General features: G+C 38.1%; 1 protein-coding gene across 5 annotated transcripts in view; it reads left to right on the forward strand.

Moving 5' to 3' along the window:
* LOC106050768 (protein timeless-like) overlaps positions 1 to 20,419 on the forward strand; it is a 59,973-nt gene that overhangs the window by 29,800 nt on the left and 9,754 nt on the right. For all 5 annotated transcript variants that reach the window (XM_056011850.1, XM_056011849.1, XM_056011851.1 and 2 more), the window contains 9 exons: positions 566 to 626; positions 800 to 853; positions 10,909 to 11,284; positions 12,140 to 12,329; positions 13,479 to 13,548; positions 14,567 to 14,679; positions 15,470 to 15,583; positions 18,751 to 18,836; positions 19,763 to 19,961. In XM_056011850.1, the coding sequence (XP_055867825.1) occupies positions 566 to 626; positions 800 to 853; positions 10,909 to 11,284; positions 12,140 to 12,329; positions 13,479 to 13,548; positions 14,567 to 14,679; positions 15,470 to 15,583; positions 18,751 to 18,836; positions 19,763 to 19,961 (1,263 nt within the window). The remainder of the gene's footprint in view (positions 1 to 565; positions 627 to 799; positions 854 to 10,908; positions 11,285 to 12,139; positions 12,330 to 13,478; positions 13,549 to 14,566; positions 14,680 to 15,469; positions 15,584 to 18,750; positions 18,837 to 19,762; positions 19,962 to 20,419) is intronic.

Here is a 20,419-nt window from a genome sequence, read left to right on the forward strand (position 1 = left end):
AATTAACTTTTAACCCTTTGAATACTGGGTGTCAGGTGCACCAATACCTCAACATGTCAGCATTTAGTTTTGACCTAGCTGAAGTGTAATTAACTTTTAACCCTTTGAATACTGGGTGTCAGGTACTCTCTTACTTTTACCTTAGTCTGTTGGACTTTTGGGGCACCAATCTTTCTCCATTCTTATCAGTATAATTTGTCTTTTTTTTTTCTATTGTTAATTGATTAAGTTAAGGTTTAAACTTTTAATGAAAAATAATTTGGCTTAAAGATTCCTAAAACTTAAGGGGCAATTTTAGACAAAGAAATAGGTTTCCTTTGAAAATTTGGGCTCAATGGATGACTTAGTTGTATTCTATATCTGTTATTTAAACATAGAGGAACAAAACTATATTATATATCAGTTTAGATAAACAAGGATTAGATTGTGTTCTATATCAGTTTAGATAAACAAGGATTAGATTGTGTTCTATATCAGTTTAGATAAACAAAGTGGGACTTGATTGTATTCTATATCAGTTTCTATATCAGAATCTGTGTTGACTTTGTTGTCAACTTCATTTCAGCTCTTTTTTTATCAATGAACTGGACAAAGTCATCTACACCATGCTCAACCACAAACACAAGGTACTTGTACTTTAAATTTTATTTAACTAATGCTGAAGATTTAAACTAGAAACGAAATTCTTTTGTGCCTATAATTATTTTGTTATTGTAGATGTGTTTTCAAAGGAAATGTTCTCACAGAAGACCTGCTGCTGGTCAGTCAACACACTAATTTCTTGATTTCTTCTTTGCAGGAGGTGTGGACAATAGCCATGGCTCAGCTGATCTCTTTCATTTTCAAAGAATATGTAAGTAGCAGTCCCTAAGTTTTTCCCTCCACATTGTCCTACACTCACAACTCTGCTGTGTCTCTCAGTAAAATGATTCTCATCTTCAGCCTATACTAACAAAAACACAGCACATGATTTATAAGTCCATCTTTTTTCTTTGCATGCAACATTGCATATGGCTGTCTGGTCGTGCGGTTTGCGCGCTGGACTGTCGGGTTCAAACCCTGTCCGCTCCCATCCCCCGTCGTCCTGCGGGAGGTTTGGACTAGGAAGTAAACTATCTTCAACTCTGAAGGAACATCCGAAACGTCAAACATTTTACAAACAAAACAAAATATCAACTGTGATGAAATAAAAAAAATTACAATGAATAGTAAGACTGGGCCATAGCTATAAACAGAAATTTAACAATGTGTGTAGAATGAGATGTGGTGGATGAGTAGTGAAGCGCTTGGCTTTGAAACTAGGGGTCCTAGGTTCAAATCCTAGTGGAGACAGGGATTTTAAAAATTTCAACAAAACACTTAATGGATCCCACTTCTGACACCATATGCTGTTTTCCTTCACTTCATAAGTCCATAAGTTGTGGACTGTAGGCCTATTATATTTTAACTTATAAAACTTGAAATGACTTGAGTAACTTCTTTGTGAACAGTACTAAATATAACTTTTATTACAATATAAACAAATTCAACTTCAGATGAAATGAAATAAATCTAGCAGACCTTTTTCCCCCACCAGGTCTACGTATTTGAAATTTTTTTTTCCCAACCAGATTTACACATTTGAAAAGGTTACTTCATTTCAACATGGTGGAGGGGGGCGGTGGCTGAGTGGTTGAGCGCTCAGCTTCCGAACCTGAAGTCCTGGGTTTGAATCTCGGTGAAGGCTTGGGATTTTGAATTTCAGGATTTTTAGGGCGTCCCTGAGTCGACCCAACTCTAATGGGTACCTAACTTAAGTTGGGGAAAGTAAAGGCGGTTGGTCGTTGTGCTGGCCCCATGATACTCTGCTCATTAACCGTTTGGCTATAGAAATAGATGACCTTAACATCATCTGCCCCATAGATCGCAAGGTCTGAAAGGGAAACTTTACTTACTTCATTTCAACAAAAGTTTATTTATTTCACATCCAATTCTCCTCAGTGTAAATTTACATGTGTGTGTTTTTTTTTTATGTTAACTTTTTTTTTTTTGGGGGGGGGGTTCCTCTAAAAATAAAAAGGTGGTATCTACATTCTCTTGGTTCTACATTGACATTGATTGAGGCTGAGAACCACCGAAGAGGCTTCTTCCCAGCGGTGTTTCTATTTTCACATCAGCCCCATTGACGTAAGGCGTCTGATCCATGCGAGCAAAACATCACTCATGATTGGCTAGAGTGAACTCTCCCGCTTTGGAAGTCTATTTTTATCCGAGTGGTTGTTGTCAACAGATCCCCAGGGGTTCTTGGGATACATGACGACAGAATGAGTCCGGAGAGCACTGGCAGGAATGAGTTAGATCTAGAGATAGATAGAGAGAGAGGACACGCTTATATTTTACTTTGTAAAAAAAAAACTAACCAAAAAAAAAAAAATGGGGACAAAGCGAATTGAAAAAAGCTAGCGATCTATAATTAATTAACTGATAGTGATGCCAACTAGACAAGTTGCCCAGGTTTAGCAGATTGTAAGTGTATCAGGATGTCACGTAGATCATTTCTTGGACGTTTATTTTTTTTTTTCAAAGCCATTTATTTCAATGGGTATTCGGCCTATTTATTTTAATCAAGTGATGCACAACATTTGTAGTCTTAGGGGGAGGGGGTTGGGGGGGGCATTTAATTCCCGACATATTTGCCCGCGCTAAGCATTAACCTCCTCTGCAGCTTAATTACATAACTGTGTGCAAGGGTTTCGAGAGGCCTGATAGCACAACGTAATGGGCCGGATGTTGCCCGCAGGCCATAGTTTGGCATCCCCGTTATAAACAAATAATAATAATAATAATAATCTTTATTGTGCGTATGGAAATTTGTCTTACAATTTGTGCATTACACCAAACAAAAAACATTATAACTATAAGAAACCAAAGTGTACATTCACACCAGACTCACTCATAATTTACATGTGACAAAGTTCATACCAGATTGTTCTTATTTAATGATTTGATTGCCAGGGGAACACAAGAATGTTTGTGTCTGTTTGTCTTTGCTATCGGTGTCTTGCATCTCTTTTGTGATGGTAAAATCACAAAATCCTGACACAAAGGGTGATTCTTTATTTCGAGGATCTTCTTAGCTTTTTTTTTTATAGATGTTTGTCTCGAAAAAAATAAATAAATCCAGACATGCTTACTTTAGTTTCAAGAGAGTTATAGTTTGTTTGAATGTAATGTGAAATCTATAGGACCAGAAACTATTTTTATTCCCTCGAGTTATTATATAACTCTTAACAGCGAATAGAACTTGTTGCTCTTAGAAAGTGTAGCCTCTCAGTGAGTGTCCAATTAAGGTCGAGCTTGAGCTTATTTATGACCCTTCGACCAACGGAAAGATATTACCCAGAGGCCATGAGTGAGATATGGCTCTTCAACGATCTCTCTGTCTGGAGGCTCCTCATTAACTAGATGATCATTTAATAATATCCGTTTACATGCGACACGATTCCAACGTCATGGGTTCCTCCTCCCGATGAGAAGGCCGGAGGCTGAGCTCACGCGGGGTTCCTGCTTTTTCCTATGATGTACCGCCGCTATCTGTGAGATGGACTATACTGATAAGGAACGTCGTGGCGGATGGGTCAGGTTAATGAGCCTTTCATTCATCCTCTCCACGTGCAATGTTAGCGGCGCTAGCACGTGCTGTGGAAGCCCACTGGAGGCAGTGTTCTATCCCAGTGTTCATTCCACGGTCGAGCTAAGATGAGGTCTGGAATATTCCTCTTTTAAAGTGGTCCCAGATATCGTCATATTAGGGCCATGGTAACAATGTAAATGCGTTTAAAAAAAAACAACAACTTTGTCGTTCAGTAGTCTTTTAAAAAAAAAAAGACATTCGGAATTAACTGTTTTGTTTTCGACATTTGAGGGTAGAAATATTTTAGGAATATGCGCAGTAAACTAAACAAACAGCCACGTAATAGTCGTTGGTTCGAATAACTTGTTAACGTGCAGCTTAGCTGATACACCCGTGCTTTTGCGCAAGTTAAGTCAGCTGACTCAACCAGTAGCGTAGAGCAGGCTATAGAAATAACAATTCACATCACAAGCCCGTCTCGAATTAAACACTTATATTTTTACATTACCGATAGAAGTGTTGTTTTTTTTTAAATTTACATTTATTATTATAAAATATACAACCTTTCACGGGGCTTAAATTGGCCCGCGGGTCGTAGTTGGCCCATCGCTAGCATAGTTTACCTCTTGTAGCGTGGTGTTGAAGACGGCAGAGAACTGACGTGGTAAATGCAAAGAATTTAACCAGGAAAAAGAAGAAGAGGCAGACAGAGAAAGCGATGAATGGATAACAAAAGACTGGACGGGCCTGCCATTGAAAGAGATTCTATTCAAGCCAAAAGACAGTCAGAAATGGAGAAAGACGGTCAACTGATCCTGTGTGGTGCCCCAACGGTCCAACAGACTAAATTACAGTAAAAGGTGAAAGTGAACCTCGTTTCTCCAGTTACCATTGTTGTTAAACGCTGCCTGCCTCAATGAGTTGGTCGACCGTGTTTTGGGCAGCATACAATACTAGTGTGTGTGTGTGGTGCGTGCGTCACTAGCGTTAATGTCGCCATTCAAAGGTACGTAGAACTAGTCTCGTTTGCGTGCGAGACCTCGTCATGACCAGAGCATTTTTTGATATATGGAGACAAGCGTGTTTAGGTCTACGCGACCGGAAAGGGATTTACTACTTACAGTTGGGGGGGGGGGTTGTGCCTGTGAGTAGGTAAAATAGTCGTGCTGCATCTCTTGAATGCCAGTGTCCCAGAGTTCGATTGGTTTCCTAGTGTCGTCTGCTGATTGGTGATCGATGGGTTCACAGTAACACGTTTCTCTTTGCGATGCTTAAGCTCGTCAGTTGATGCTGGCTCTTTTTTTTAGTGATTGCTGACAGGAGTATGGTGAACCATTTATATATGTACCTTGAATGTTTCCACCCATTGTATTTTTACAGCTCAAATCACACAAACTCACAGACACATATACGCACAACGCAAGGGCGAGGCCCAAACACTCAAGTGGGGGTGGGGTGCGATTTTTGTTACTAAACCCTTTCTTTAAACCGCTAGTAATTCCTAACCACATACACAACATGCCAACACCAAGAAGACTAGATTCAAATTTAGCGTAGTGTTTTCCAACCATTTCACTGTGACGCCCCGCCCCACTCCCAGACAGCTAGGTAAGTGTTTTCCTACAGCCTGAACTGCACACACGCATTCTCCTGGCGTACACAGTGCACTTATCCACACAAGTAATAAAATGTGGGTGGAGTGGGGTTTGTAAGTAGCAAATATAATTTACTTTAGTAACTAATTATATATACAAATTCTTTACTTTGTTCTCAGCAATGCTCCCCACATTTAATTACTTTATGTGGCAGAAGATCTCAAAATGCAAAAAATCCGAGAGCCATGCCGAATCTTCAAATATTTGACGCTCCGCAGACTAATTATTCTGGCAGACTAATTATTCTCACGAAAGAAAGACAGTATTACTATTTTTCAATTCCCGAAACTCGTGTTTAGAAGTACAATGACAGAAAGTATTATGATCCTTATAAACGGTCACGATTTCATTGCTAAGAAAACACATTTGGTTTGTCTTTAAAAAACTTATTAAAAAAGTGTTTCCACGTCCACAAATCTTTAAAATCAGGACATTCGGAATCAACTGTAAGTTGTTGTTTTTATTCGACTTTTTAAAATATTTGAAATGTTTTACAAACCTGCACAGCAAACACCGTTTCGACAGTCGCTTGTTTGAATAACATTTAATATGCATCGAAATTGAGTTTGCTTCGCTGTGGCGAATTTCAAAGCAACAGTTCTCAGCAGAAGTAAAACGTGAAAATTAACATTCGCAATATTACTCCAATATTTCAACTCGTATTGGATACTTACATTTTTTATATTGTGAATGAAATTGCTACTTTTAATTCATTATTACAAAACATGTGTAGGGTTGGATGAAACCTTTCAACGGGACGAAATTGGCCCGCGGGTCGTGGTTCGCCATCTAGACTTACGAGTTTTTTACGTTTCTGCCATCTTCTTTCTGGAAATATTTCTCTCTAGACGAGCCGTGTCTCTCCGTCGCTTGTCTGTGAAGTGAGAGACGCTGTGACCTTGATTTCTTCCAATGTCACGCCAAGACTTGCCTCGTGCTGTCTTAAGACCAGGCTAGGAGTCCAGATTATTCCGGCTGCGACAAGAAAACTAGCCACTACACAGTTTTAAGTTTTAAAATAAGGCAACTGGGTTTTTTAAATTTTTTAAAATTTGTTTTTAAACATCGCTCTTGGCAGGCGCGAATACATTTTGTTGTGTGTTGGTTTCAACCGTGATTCTCAAATGAGCGTTGTGTGTCTGTGTGAGCGTGTGTGTATGATTATAGAATCTAGCGTTATAGTTGATACAAGAATCACAGGTACTCTCTTGCCTGTGGCTTCAGTACTTACACCGATACATTTTAAAATGATCTCAACCCGATGTATTTTTTTTGGGGGGGGGGGGGGGAGTAAAAGGCCAGGAGAAAGGGGGAGGTCCAGATGCGACTAAAAATGCGAACATACTCCAAGGGAACTCACCCCCCCTCCCAATTATCCCCTACCTAAAACGTAAAAACATAAACAAGCAAAATATTTGTTAAAAAACAATTAACAATTAGTAAATCAATTAGTGGTAATTAATTTAGTTTTATACAGAACACATGTTAATTATTTTTTTGAATTGATTCATGTTTTTTTTAGGGGCAGAGAATAGTTGTGCAAAGTCTCGACTTAATCCGAGACTGGAAAATGGGGGGAGATGGCGTATACAAGATTTGTGACAGACAGACAAAGTGAATCAACTTAATCCGAGACTGGAAAGTGGGGAGATATAGCGTGTACAAGATTTGTGACAGACAGACAGACAAAGTGAATCAACTTAATCCGAGACTGGAAAGTGGGGAGAGATAGCGTGTACAAGATTTGTGACGGACAGACAGACAGACAGAGTGACTTTATCTAAGCTTTGTGATAAAGATTTGCTACGCTGTTGCAATACAATGTCATAGAACACTATACGGCTTGAGGCTACTTTCTGTGCAGTGTATTATTGAATAGTGGTTTTGTTATAGCCGTGTAGTCGACAAGGAAAGGGGAGGTAAGTGAAGCGGGTTTCATTGCGATAAAGTTTCTGCACCCGAGTCCAGCTATTGTGGGGGTTTTTAATACAAACTGAGAATGTCCATCCGCGGTCCCACATGATCCAGAAATATTAGTTTGTATAGTACGAGGACTTTTGGTCTGCCCCACTGTCGACGTTCTGTTGGTTGATATATATATATATATGTGTAGGTGTGTGTGTGGGGGGTGGGTGTGTGGGGTGAATATTTCATTTGGTAATTTACAGATTTGAAAGAGGCCTGCCAGGTTCTAATCTCGGTAAAGACAGTTATGCTAAATTTCGGCCTTTTAAAGGGCGACCCTGAGTCCACCCCGAATCTAATGGGTACCTGACATCAGTCGGAGAAAGTCATGGCGGCTGACCGTTGTGCTGGCTACATGACGCCCTCGTTAACTGTCGGTCATCAGAAACAGATGACATATACATCATCTGCCGTATAGATCGCAAGGTCTGAAATGGGTATAAACGTTTGGTCCCGATCTAGTTAAATCTCGGTCACGTGAAAGCATTAGGTTCTTTTTTTTTTCCCATTACATCCTCCCCGTTTCCCCACTTGATCTTCCAATGTCATTGCTGAACACCTGGTCATCGGGGGGAACTCTTGATACATTACCCCCCGCTACAGGCTCTGGGCTGAACTGTCATTGCCAATAGAGTCCTGCTAAGAAATCAATGCTTTGTGTCAGTGACAGCAGGACAAGGACCCAGCCGACAAGAGTTCTGACTGTCCTCCATTGATGACGTGTGCTAGAGACACAGACCAAGATCTGGTTCTACCAGTACCGGGGGATGGGGGGGGGGACCTTCTTTGCTACACAATCGCACGCACGCACGTAGCAGCAAGAATTGTATTTTTCTTCAAAACATTTTCTTATTTAGACTTTTGGATTTATTCATAGGAGAACGAAAAAAAAAGGGGGAGGGGGGAACTTGTTAGGAATATATATATATATAAGGCAAACGTGGCTTTCAACTTCATGCTGAACTTTTCATCTGCAGCCCTGTAATACTTTGACTTAAAACGCTTTCCCTATCTTTTGCAGACCCCGAATAAGGTTCCTGCCCTAAATAATTTACATCATCTGGCCCTATAGATCGCAAGGTCTGAAAGGGGGAGCTTTTTTTTTTTTTTACTTTACTGTGTATGCCAAGCAAGGCAACACGGAATTGTAACATAGAACCCCCCCCCCCTTTTCCCCCTTTTCTCTGCTGTTAGTAAATGTGTAGGCCCTGGGCATGATTTTTGTTGGGGCCATGGGATGTTTTTCGTGGGGGTCTTTACTTGATTTTTGTGGGGGCCCTTTATGTCTTCTAGCATTCAATATAAATGTCAATAAATCTAAAAGCATGTGTTTTGTATGAAGAAAGAAATGCAGTGCTTCAATTTAATTTTATTTCCCTTATTTTCTTATATTTAAAATCCCCCCCCCCCCCACGCAACTGAAAAGGAATGGCAGTTCTTGTGCCGATACAGTTTGGGGTCAGCGGCTCCCCATGTAATGCCAGGGTGTAGCACTGGGTGCTGCAAGCTGCCTAAGGGTCACCTGATTTTTCCTCAGGGTTGACTCCCCGAAACCTTTTCTAGGTTTGTACATAGCCGCAAGGCAGCAGAGTTTGCATCCAATGCTATACGGTACACAGAAGATGAATTCTATAAGACGTCGTAGATTCAGAACTTCTGACGCGAGCTTACAAATATTATCTTGTACTAAAGAGAACGCCATAGCTAATATTTTCATGAGAGTAACCACAAGTAGTCAAAACAGCCCTCTCTGTATTTTTTAAATTGACCTCAGATCTGCATTTTCTTAATTACATAGAGATTCCACTTGTCAGTTGAGCCTTAGCCCCACTCCAAGGCGCGTGCCCTTATTAGTCTTGGCTAATCTTGACTGTTGCTTTGTTCTTAATCGGATGAAGAGCCGTGAAGCTAGTCGTCAGCCTGCAGCTCCCTGTGCAACAGTACAGCGCATTTTTCATTTACCTTTTTAAAGACTACAATTACAAATAATTAAGTTATGGTTTGCTTTTCATTTTTATTATGAAACAACTCAAAACATTCTAGCGTTTACACCGTGATATTGGAAACAAAAATAGTGTGTGTGTGGGGGGAGGGAATGTAGGTCAGGCCCCGACGGCCCCACAACGCCTCTGCAAAAACATCTGATATAATTTTAAAGGTCTTAGGCGAGTGAAACTAATGGAACTCGCCTTTTCCATTTTCCCGCCCAAGTAAACAAAAGTGATGACAAAACTTTCCATTTTTAAAGTGATCTTCGTGACGTGAGTTGTGTAACTTTATCCCCCCGTCTTTTTTCCCCCTGTGACGTAAATTCTCCTAAGGACGTTATGTATTATCGCCACCCCCCCCCCCCCACCTTTTATTTTTAAAAGACTTTTTTTTCTTCCTCCTCATTGTGACACACTTTCGGTGTCGTCTGGTCGCACCGGGATATTTCAAGGGCAAGGCTGGATGCCTCGTGGCGCAACCAATCAATGAGCGTGCACGTTATGAAAGACAGGGGGGGGGGGGGAAGAACTTGTTGCATAAGAAGCTAATGATCGCCTAGGAAACTAAACTCTTTTATAACACTGGACTAACAATAACAGCTGACCAATCAGGCAACGACGTTGCACGCGGTCAATTTAAAAGCTCGTAATTTTATTATTATTTTTTTTTAAAGGCTTCTATTTATAGAGTATAATGTACTGGAGAAGTTGGCTGGTTAATTAGCTGCAAACTAAATTGCCACTTGTCTTCTTCTCCTGTGTGCACAAACCTTACATTTTATAGGAATATGGGGGATAGGGGCGGACTAAGGGGGGAGTGGCTTGACCTTGACTAAATGATGTTAGCTTAGAATAGAAGTTCAAATCAAAAACATTATAATGAAATTATTGCCAACCAGAACCAGAGAAGTTTTGTCATGTTTTTTTAGCTAGTTCTTTGTGATTCATGAGAGTCAGATAAACAACGTACATTCTCACAGAAGGCTTAGTTTGTACTTTGGGCATTAGGTGGCTCTGAAGTTTGTACTTTGGGCACTAGGTGGCTCTGAAGTTTGTACTTTTGGCATTAGGTGGCTCTGAAGTTTGTACTTTTGGCATTAGGTGGCTCTGAAGTTTGTACTTTGGGCATTAGGTAGCTCTGAAGTTTGTACTTTGGGCATTAGGTGGCTCTGAAGTTTGTACTTTGGGCATTAGGTGGCTCTGAAGTTTGTACTTTGGGCATTAGGTGGCTCTGAAGTTTGTACTTTGGGCATTAGGTGGCTCTGATTCATCGACTTTATGATACCCAGGCTCGTTTGAGTTTAGAAAAGGTCCACAGAGTGGATTGTGGATTGATCATCAAATAGGCAGTCTACTTAAAACATTTCTATATAAAAAGAAAAACAAAACCGGCAGCAGACAAAGCCATTTTTTTTTTGTTAGAATTAAAGATTATTACATCCTAGCAGGCAGGAGCTGAGCGGTATATCACTTGGCTTTGAAATCCCGGTGAAGATCTTTGGGATCTTTGGGTGCCCAGCTCTAATGGACATTAGTTGGGGAAAAGTAAAGGCGGTTGGTTGTTGTGCTGGCCACATGACACCTTCATTAACCGTGGGCCACAGAAACAGATGGCCTTCACATCATCTGCCCTGTGAACCTTTCCTTTTTTAACATGTATCTATATTCATGTTTTGTGTTATTTCAGTCGACCAGCCTTTTGGAGCCTGACATAGACGACAACAGCTCAGCTGGCTCCTCAGAAGAGAATCAGGATCTATTGGAGCTTGTCTGTCCCAGCTCCACATCAGGGCGCACCAGTGACAAGAACCTGAGCACCAACTTCAAAAGTAAACTGCAGATCCAGTCCTCGGCCTCGGAGAACTCCTCCCAGGCCTCGGACGATGATGACTTCATGCTGGAGTTTAAGTCCACACCAGACGGCAAGCTGGAGATCAAGCTTACCAGCTGTTCCCAGAAACCAAGTGAAGCCCAGGCCATGCAGAATGAAGCTGAAGCCTTGCAGAGGGAATCTCAGGTTACACAGAGTGACGAGATGGATGTTGGTGACGGAACATTAAAAAGTAAGAAACTTTGTTACATATTTTACTATTTGTAATGACTGCAGGCCACCCTTAGTAGCAATAGTAAGCATTTCATGAATGGATAATTAATTGGAAATAGTAGAGATGGTTGGCTTTTATATTATTTACAAAACATCCTCTTGAGTTTTTGGCCCTAGTTGCCCCATATGGAAAAGAATTTAAACTTTTTTTTCCTTCATTATTTTAGTTCCTAAATCAAACAGAAAACATGTTCAAGAAAGTAATGTTATGAATAGAAACAAATCTGCATATATTAATTAAGAAGATGTTTTTAAAATAAAGTTTGAACAATCGGATAATAAAAACTGTAAATAACAACTGACTTACAAGCATAACCTGTGCATTCCTATATTTGACAATGTCCGATTTTTCCCTCACTATATAGAAGTATGTAGAAAGTAAAGTCCCCTTTCAGACCTTGCAGACTATAGGGCAGATGATGTTAAGGTCATCTGTTTCTATGGCCAACAATTAATGAGTAGGGATTCATGAGGCCAGCACAACGACCAACCGCCTTTACTTTCCCCAACTAATGTCAGGTACCCACTAGAGTTGGTTGGACTCAGGGTTGCACTAAAAATCCCAGGCTTCACAGAGATTTGAATCCAAGACCGCAGATTTGGAAGCCAACTGCTTAACCACTCAGCCACCGTGCTGAAGTATGTATCCATTCACAATCATTAGAGCTTTTACATTGCTTAAGTTGACTTTAATCAATGTATTTTTTTTATCTAAAGAAACAAATAACAACAAAGAAAGATAACAAGTAATATTCTAGTGAGTGTGCCAATTTTACCTGTAGAGTAACCTAGCCTTATTTGTTCCATTCTGTAGATTCACCAGACTCCAGCTCCAAAATATTTTCAAAAAACTTTAAGGGAAGCAACTCCAGCATTAACAGTGATGTAGGTTACCATGAAGGGGAGAGCAACACAAAAAACATGTATTCCAACACAAGGGAAGAGAATGAGGCCATGTCATTGATCAACCCGTCCTCATGTCTCATGGATACAGATATTTTAATGTAAGTAGCACGCTTGTACTTTTGTTTTTACAGTCTGTCCCATGTCTGTTTTTGATGTCTTCATTTCTCACATTAGACAGGCTGAGTTCCAAAATAGTTTCTCGTGTAGCCATGTGTACAAACTCTACTCTCAAGTTGCAGGTATTATTTCAATAAAAGGTGAAAAAAAAAAATTATGTGGATACAGAGGTAACATAACTGACTTAGACTAAGGTCCTCCCACGGTGTTCGGCGCATTGGGCGGCTAGCTGTCTCCACAAAGATCTGGCAATGTCTGAATGTAATCATGTCTAAAATAGCAGCTTCAGCGCTAATTGCTTGGAAGCCATTCAGCAACCGCATCATTACAGCTTGACTCCAAGCAAACCAAATCAAAATCACTACCATCCAAGTATATGCCCCTATAGAAGATGCAGAAGATACCATCTTCGATAATTTCTAAAATCAACTTCAAACCACACTTGATGAAAAACCCACTCATGATCTAATTCTACTGATGGCAGAATTTAACGCCAAAATCAATCCCAAGCAAACTGGCTTAGAATACGTAATGGGACCATATGGCTCTGCAGAAAACATCAGTGATAATGGCGAGTGCTTGATTTCTCTCTGCGCAACCAACAGCCTTTCAATTGGAGGCACAGCAACATAACAGTGTAGCTTTTATCATTTTGGTCTTTTTGGCTTCAACAAACACTTCTGACCTTAACTATGCTTACCTTACACTTAATTGTCTTTAATTCACAAGTTTAAACATTAATTCTGAAAATTTTAACTTTATTTTTACATTATCTAACCTTATACAAATATATCAAAATATGTCCGGCCTACTTTATTGGTTCACATGCTATATAATAAAGTGTTGGTTTTTGTAATTAGTTTATAGTAGGTACAGCACTTTAAAAGTATTACATAGAGAATGCTAAAATACAAATTCTAAGAATCCAATTCTGGCCTAGGTATGAAATACTAGATACCCAGAATTTGATATCTAGTATTCCTACAATTTAATTCCTAGAATTTGATACCTAGAATTAGTTATTCCTAAATTAAACATGTTCATTCATAAAACTAAGCTAATATTTTAAATTCTTAAATTAAACATGTACATAGAACATTAATATTCAATAAATGATAACTATTTCACAGCTCATACTTGAAAAAATTTGCCACAGAGATCATGTACTCAGGTTTTGTAGATCTTGTGGAGAATATTTTAGTAAGTATTGCTTGTTTGCTCTTTAAACATTAGCTTTCAGTTTGTTTCCTTCAATGTCTGGAATTTTGTATTAAAAAAAGAAGCTTAATAAAAAGATCATTAAAGAAGTCCGCTTTCCAATCTTACACAATACGTGAATCTTCCCAAGACACATACACGAGCTGATTTCAACAAAACAATAAAGAAACTTGAACATCAAGATAAACATTTTTAGGTACCTGAGCGAACCGATCACTCCATTTGTCCCTGAAAGAGCTCCATAGCCTTAACACTTCTACTCGTGAACTATGGTTATGGTTTGTGAGCTTTTTCAGAGCCCGGACCAAAGGTTTGGAACCTGCTCCACGTAGATCTCAAGACAGTCAACATGCCTCTCACATTTCAAGAAGACCTAACTTTTTTAGATTAGTTTGTCACTTTAACTCTTGTGTTTAGTGTCTTTAAGTCTGTTATGTTATTATAGCGCCTTGAGCCTTCATAATGTTTGTTATTAGTGCTTTATTTGTAAAATTATTATTATTATATTCATCCCTTTGTAAAAGATGAGTTGTAAAAATATTTATAAGCAACACTTATCCAGTAGTTTGTTTAAATTGAAAGGTGATTATAATGACTGTTAATTACAAATTTGGGTTTAGAGTATGTAACTATATTTATTTTATAAATTATAATTATATTTTATATTTAGATTTGCCAAATAACATTCCCATAAATCAGAGTTTCCCAAACTGTGTTCCATGGAACACTGGCCTGACTAGGTGTTCCACTAGCTACTGGATTAATTAATTAGCAGGCCACCAAGTGAATTAATCTCTAGGCAAAGTGTTCCGCTAAATAATCAGAAAGTGTGAAGTGTTCCGTTGGGGTTTTGGGGAAACTCTAGCCTATATATTGCTTGATTCCTGTAATGTAGAAAATGTTTGAATTTCTATTTTTCTTGTATTTATGTATGTATTAGTTGGATTATGTGTGATGTGTCTGGCTTGCCGACTTCAGAACTTTATCTTGTTTACTACAGAAAGCCCTTCTGACCAAATATGACAACATCTTGGATCACTCGTTTCTGATGTGGACTGTTGGATTTTTTCTAAGTTTTGCTCATCAGCAGGGACTGGATTTCAGCCACTTCAAGTAATCTAGTTTAGACTCTTGTTGAGATTTGTGTTTAATGTCACCTCATTAAAACTATGTTTCTATACTGTGCTCAAATATGTACTTTTGAGCTAGTCTAGTTCTATTTGTTGATTACAAATAATATGGGATCTGGGGGGAAAAAAATGCTTGGTTAGTGGGGGTTTATCTGATCTACATTTTCTGAGCGCTTAAAGGTGGCGTGGAAACCTTTCCCCAGACACTCCCTCTCCCACAAAAGATATATGACCAAGGTCCACTGAAAGTAAAAGTAAAGTTCCCCTTTCAGGCAGCTGATGTTTCTGTGGCCCACGGTTAACGAGGGTGTCATGTGGCCAGCACAACCACCAACCGCCTTTACTTTTTCCCAACTAATGTCAGGTACCCATTAGAGCTGGGTGGACTCAGATGCACCTAGAGATCCTGAAATTGAAAATCCCAGTTCTTCACCAGGATTCGAACCTGGGACCCCTGGTTCAGAAGCCAAGTACTTTATCACTTAGCTACTGCGCCTCCCCCACTGAAAATGGTGGGCAATGAACTTTTCATTTTCGTTAAAATGTATATAAGTTTTTTCTATTTAACATTGGCAAAGGGTTTAATGTTTAGTCTTGGGAATAACTGCTACCCACCTCTATATAAGAAGAATAAAAATTAGATCATTAGATCATTAGTTCATTAGATCATTAGTTTTTCTTTTTAAAAAAAAGGAAATGATCTTATCTTGAACAAATTTATTATGTTGAAATTGTTAACATGTAGTGATTGTGTTTCTACTTTTTTCTTTCAGAGATGTTTTGAACTTAGATCTGTTTGGATTCTTGGTGTATGAAGGCATCAAATGCTGTGAAGCCCTGGCAGTGAAACACAGGCAGAAACAAGATTGTTCTGTAGAGAAGCATAGGTGATTACTGGGCTCCATTGGACTTTTCTGTGTCTTGTAAAATACTATTAGTATTAAAGAAAATAAGTGTGTAGAAATTTTAAGGAGAAATGAGTGTGTAGTAGTTTTAATGAGAAATGTTAAAGTAATTTCTTATGTTTAGTGGCTACTGAATGCTTATATGTTATTGGTATTTGTAGTTTTTGTATGTCATAAATATATTTAAATTCATACTAAGCTCAATGCATATGACAAGTGTGGCAGACAAACAATAGAAAAAAAAACCAATAGTTATGAAACATCGACACTAACCTTATATAGCTCTAACTTTAGTCCTAACCGTACTATAATCTCTAAACTTTCACAAAATTAACACTTCTATATATCGGAACTACATTTGAACTCTTCGTGATTACAGCGATGCATCAGTCACTAAAGGTTAACATAATAATTTGTTAGTGTTTCTTTTAAAACATTTTTACTAATCAACAAAATGTCACTCAATTTTCTTTTCAAAAGTAACAGTTGTTACATACAACCTTTCTCAAAGGTGGAATGGGGTTAAGATTTGTTTTGTTGTTGCTTGCTAAAAATAAAATAACGTCAATAGACATTAGTCTAGTGCAGTGGCGTAGCTAGGAGAATTTTAAAAGGATCTTCTAATGTTTTTTTACATCAAAAATTAAATATTAAGCAAAATGCAGGGTCCCCAAATAGGTCAAGTCCCAGGGCCCCCAAACGCTGGAAAATTCCTAGCTATGTCCCTGGCCTAGTCTTGCTAACATGTTTTTTACATTAAAAATTAAATATTAAGCAAAATGCAGGGCCCTCAAATAGGTCAAGTCCCCAGGGCCCTCAAACGATGGAAAATTCCTAGCTATGTCCCTGGCCTAGTGTTGCTACAAAAAATTTTTTTATAAAAGAAATCGGGGTAAAAGTACTTGACTTTGTATATTGTCAATGAGTATGATCTCTATATTTCTATGCTAGGGTTTAGCATAATTACATGATAGGCTTGTATATGGTGTTCACTCATCTTCAGGAGTTTTAGTCTACACAGAGTGTCTTTTGGAATTCTCTGCCTAATATTAATTAATTGAATCTCTTCATCAAAGTAAATGTTATCCTTTAGGGTATAACCTGTCTTTGATTCATTATTTGTTACATCTCAGAAACAAACAAAAAATACACAATGGAAGCTCTTTATCTCTACCCATTTATTTTCATGCTAGTTTTGGCTGCATATCTTGATAAAACCTTTTCTTGTAAATTTGAGATTATTACCATATTTTATGTACCGGTATGTGACAGTGATTCATTCTTTGCACATGCGGGTTATATAAGGTTTGCGGATTTATAAGATTTTCTTTTTATTTTGTAATTTGTGTGGATTATACTCGTGTGGGAAAATTTTCTTGTCTGGGAAATTGGTAACATGAATATTAAATAGAAGCAAAAGGTCGAAACCTGTAGTGGGTTAAAATAGATCAATTAGAATTTTTATATTGTATTCATCTTACCATAGATTAATTATTTTTAAGAATATAAAATGACCTGACTTCTTAATGATGAGCAAAACCTACTGTTAGAATTCTGACTAATATTTAGAACTGTACTTTTTGTCTGCTAAGTACACTATAACCTATAAATACATTAACAAATTTCATATGCAGCAAACAAATCCTCATTCTAATACCCTGTAGCAGTGAAATACTAACACTTGTTCTTTTTAATAGTTTCCTGTAAGACACTTTGTACATACTAACAATTGTTCCATTGCAATAGTTTTCTAGAAGACACATTGTACATTGTCTTTTTTTGTTTGTTTGTTGTTATCAACTTCTATACTTGACTATATTCTATCAGCAGGGAGGTTCACACCTGGTAAGGGAGTTGAGCTAGTTAAACATAAGTATGGCCACAGGTAATGTTACACCAGCCCTGGTCTTGTATAGTACTTAGGTAGGTGCATGGGAGTGGCTCTAGTTACAGATAAGTATGGCCACAAGTAATGTTACACCAGCCCTGGTCTCATATAGTACATAGGTAGGTGCAAGGGTCTTGATCTAATTAAGATTAAGAATAAGCATGGCCCATAGATTTATATATTATATCTAGACTGGAAACCGGAAATAAATTCTTATCCGCGACTGATTGATCATGAACATTTTGTAGAAAGTTGGATCAAGGCGTTGTTTTGTCAAGTAGTTCAAAGAAGTCAAGTTGTTGTTTTTTTTCAACCCTAACCTATGTAACATATTATTTTATTATTTAGATCTAGATCTAGTAATTGATTATCAAAAAAATCACAATTTAGTGTTGCATTCAGTCTTTTGATAAAGAAGATTATATATCTAAAAATTGCAAAATAATAATTATGAGACAAGAGTACTCTTATTTTTGATGTTCATTTACTAGATCTAGATCTAAAAAATAAATTATGTTACATAGGTTAGGGTTGAAAAAAATAGCCTTTACTTCTTTTAACTACTTTACAAAACAACGCCTTGATCCAACTTTTTAAAAAATTTTCACGACATTTTTTGTAGTGTTAAAAAGTCTCTATGTCCAGTCTAGATATAGTATATATAAGTCTATGGCATGGCCTTAGATGGCCACAGGTAATGTTACACAAGCCCTGGTCTCGTCTAGTACATAGGTCGGTGCAGGCTGTGCAACTCCTGAAGGTGATGTGAATGTCACAACTGCCCAGGCAGTTTGCTGCTCACATCTTTGGCACATTATATACAAACACTAGCTACATGATATATATCAATCACATATTCAATATAAGAGATCATTTTATCAAGTATGCTGGGCCAATATTCAACTCATAATGGACAATATACACAAAACATATAGTTTTGACATAACAATTTTTTTTCTTCCTATTATAGGGGTTAGCCCATTACATTTTTTTTTTCCATATTTTTTTTGTGTGTGTGTGCCGTTAGTGTATCTTAGGGGGGATGCGGGGCAGGGGAATTGACTTAAATGATTAGCCAAAATGTGTTGTTTATGATGGGTCTTGTCTGTCTTGCTAGTAGAAAAGGTTTAAAATGTTTAGTAGCCACTCATGTTAAAAGGATTTGATTTATTTTGATACATGTGAGAATTAATAGTCTTGAGCTATGGCTGAATGGACACACCTCCCCTTAACATTGTGTCTGCCTCTTTGTCGTCTGTAGAATGCACCTGGTTGTCTGCACTTTGAACCAACTGTTTCGTACCCTGCTGGCCAACAGCAAAATGGATTATTTACAGAATCTGCAAAGTAAGCAGTTTTGTTTTTTTATAAATATGAATTGTGTATCAAAAAAATATTTACCATATACTAGGACTAAGTGATCTACACTTTATTGTATGGTCATTACTATTATCATGAATGACTTCACCTTCACCTATCCCTTAGTCTGTTGGGGCACTACACAAGATCAGTCAACTTTCTCCATTCCTCCCTGTCCTTTGCCTTGGATAGAATTTAATTCACTGACAGGCCTGTCCATTTTTATGTCTTCCCATTGCTTTCTTTGTCTTCTTCCTGGTACTGTTCCCTGAACAAAGGTCTTTGCGAGCCCTGAGGACCTTGTGATGTGGCCATAGAATTTGAGTTTATGTTTTTTGACAGGGGATAGCAGGTTTGGTCTAATTGCTGTATTAATCCTGTTTCTTATCTCTTCATTCGTGATGCGGTCTTTGTAAGACTTACTTGCTTAACAGCTAGAATTAATATTTAGTACAATCAGATTGAACATTTGAAATAATTTATAAACCTTAGAAGAAGTAAACTAGAATCTTCATTTTGTGGCTTCTCTTGTTGAGACTATTTTGTTCTTCTTTCAGAATGCCTGAGTCACATGACTGATCTGCATAACTTGTTTGTTCTTCTTTCAGAATGCCTGAGTCACATGACTGATCTGCATAACTTGTTTGTTCTTCTTTCAGAATGCCTGAGTCACATGACTGATCTGCATAACTTGTTTGTTCTTCTTTCAGAATGCCTGAGTCACATGACTGATCTGCATAACTTGTTTGTTCTTCTTTCAGAATGCCTGAGTCACATGACTGATCTGCATAACTTGTTTGTTCTTCTTTCAGAATGCCTGAGTCACATGACTGATCTGCATAACTTGTTTGTTCTTCTTTCAGAATGCCTGAGTCACATGACTGATCTGCATAACTTGTTTGTTCTTCTTTCAGAATGCCTGAGTCACATGACTGATCTGCATAACTTGTTTGTTCTTCTGATTGGTCGCTACATCTCAGAGGAGCAGAATGTGGTGTACTTGAGGGACCTGGTACAGACCAACCATGTCTTCATCCTGATCATAGAAGAGTGGCTGGCTCAGGGCTATATTGGGGAACACAGTGGCTTCAGTATGCTGAGCCATATAAAACAGTGAGCCCACATCTTCCCATCTTGATCACAAAAATTCGTAGCTGTTTTGAAAAACTTTAATGTGTTGTCTCTTTAAGAGTATTAGTATGTTCAGTTAGTCCCAACAAAACAACAAAAAATATAGCCTTTGGTTTGTGGTCATGGTCATGTAGATAAGCTACTACATTTTTTGTGTATATTTTTTTTTCCCATTAACAATGAACAGTCATTCTTCATATCAACAGCCTCTGGTTTGTTTTTTTTTCTTCTTAAATCCCTGGCCAATAGCTTCATCAAAGCGCATTCCCTGGCCAATAGGTTGCTTTTAAGTTCATTCCCTGGCCAATAGTTTTCTTTTAAGCTCATTTCCTGGTCAATAGTTTTCTTTTAAACTTGTTTCCTCAAGTAGATTCTTGAAATATTATCCTTTTTCCAAAGATGACCACAAATAGTAAATTAAACCCTGAACAATCAGTCTT

The sequence above is a fragment of the Biomphalaria glabrata genome, chromosome 15, assembly GCF_947242115.1.
Source record: "Biomphalaria glabrata chromosome 15, xgBioGlab47.1, whole genome shotgun sequence".
In the NCBI taxonomy this organism is placed as follows: Eukaryota; Metazoa; Mollusca; class Gastropoda; family Planorbidae; genus Biomphalaria; species Biomphalaria glabrata.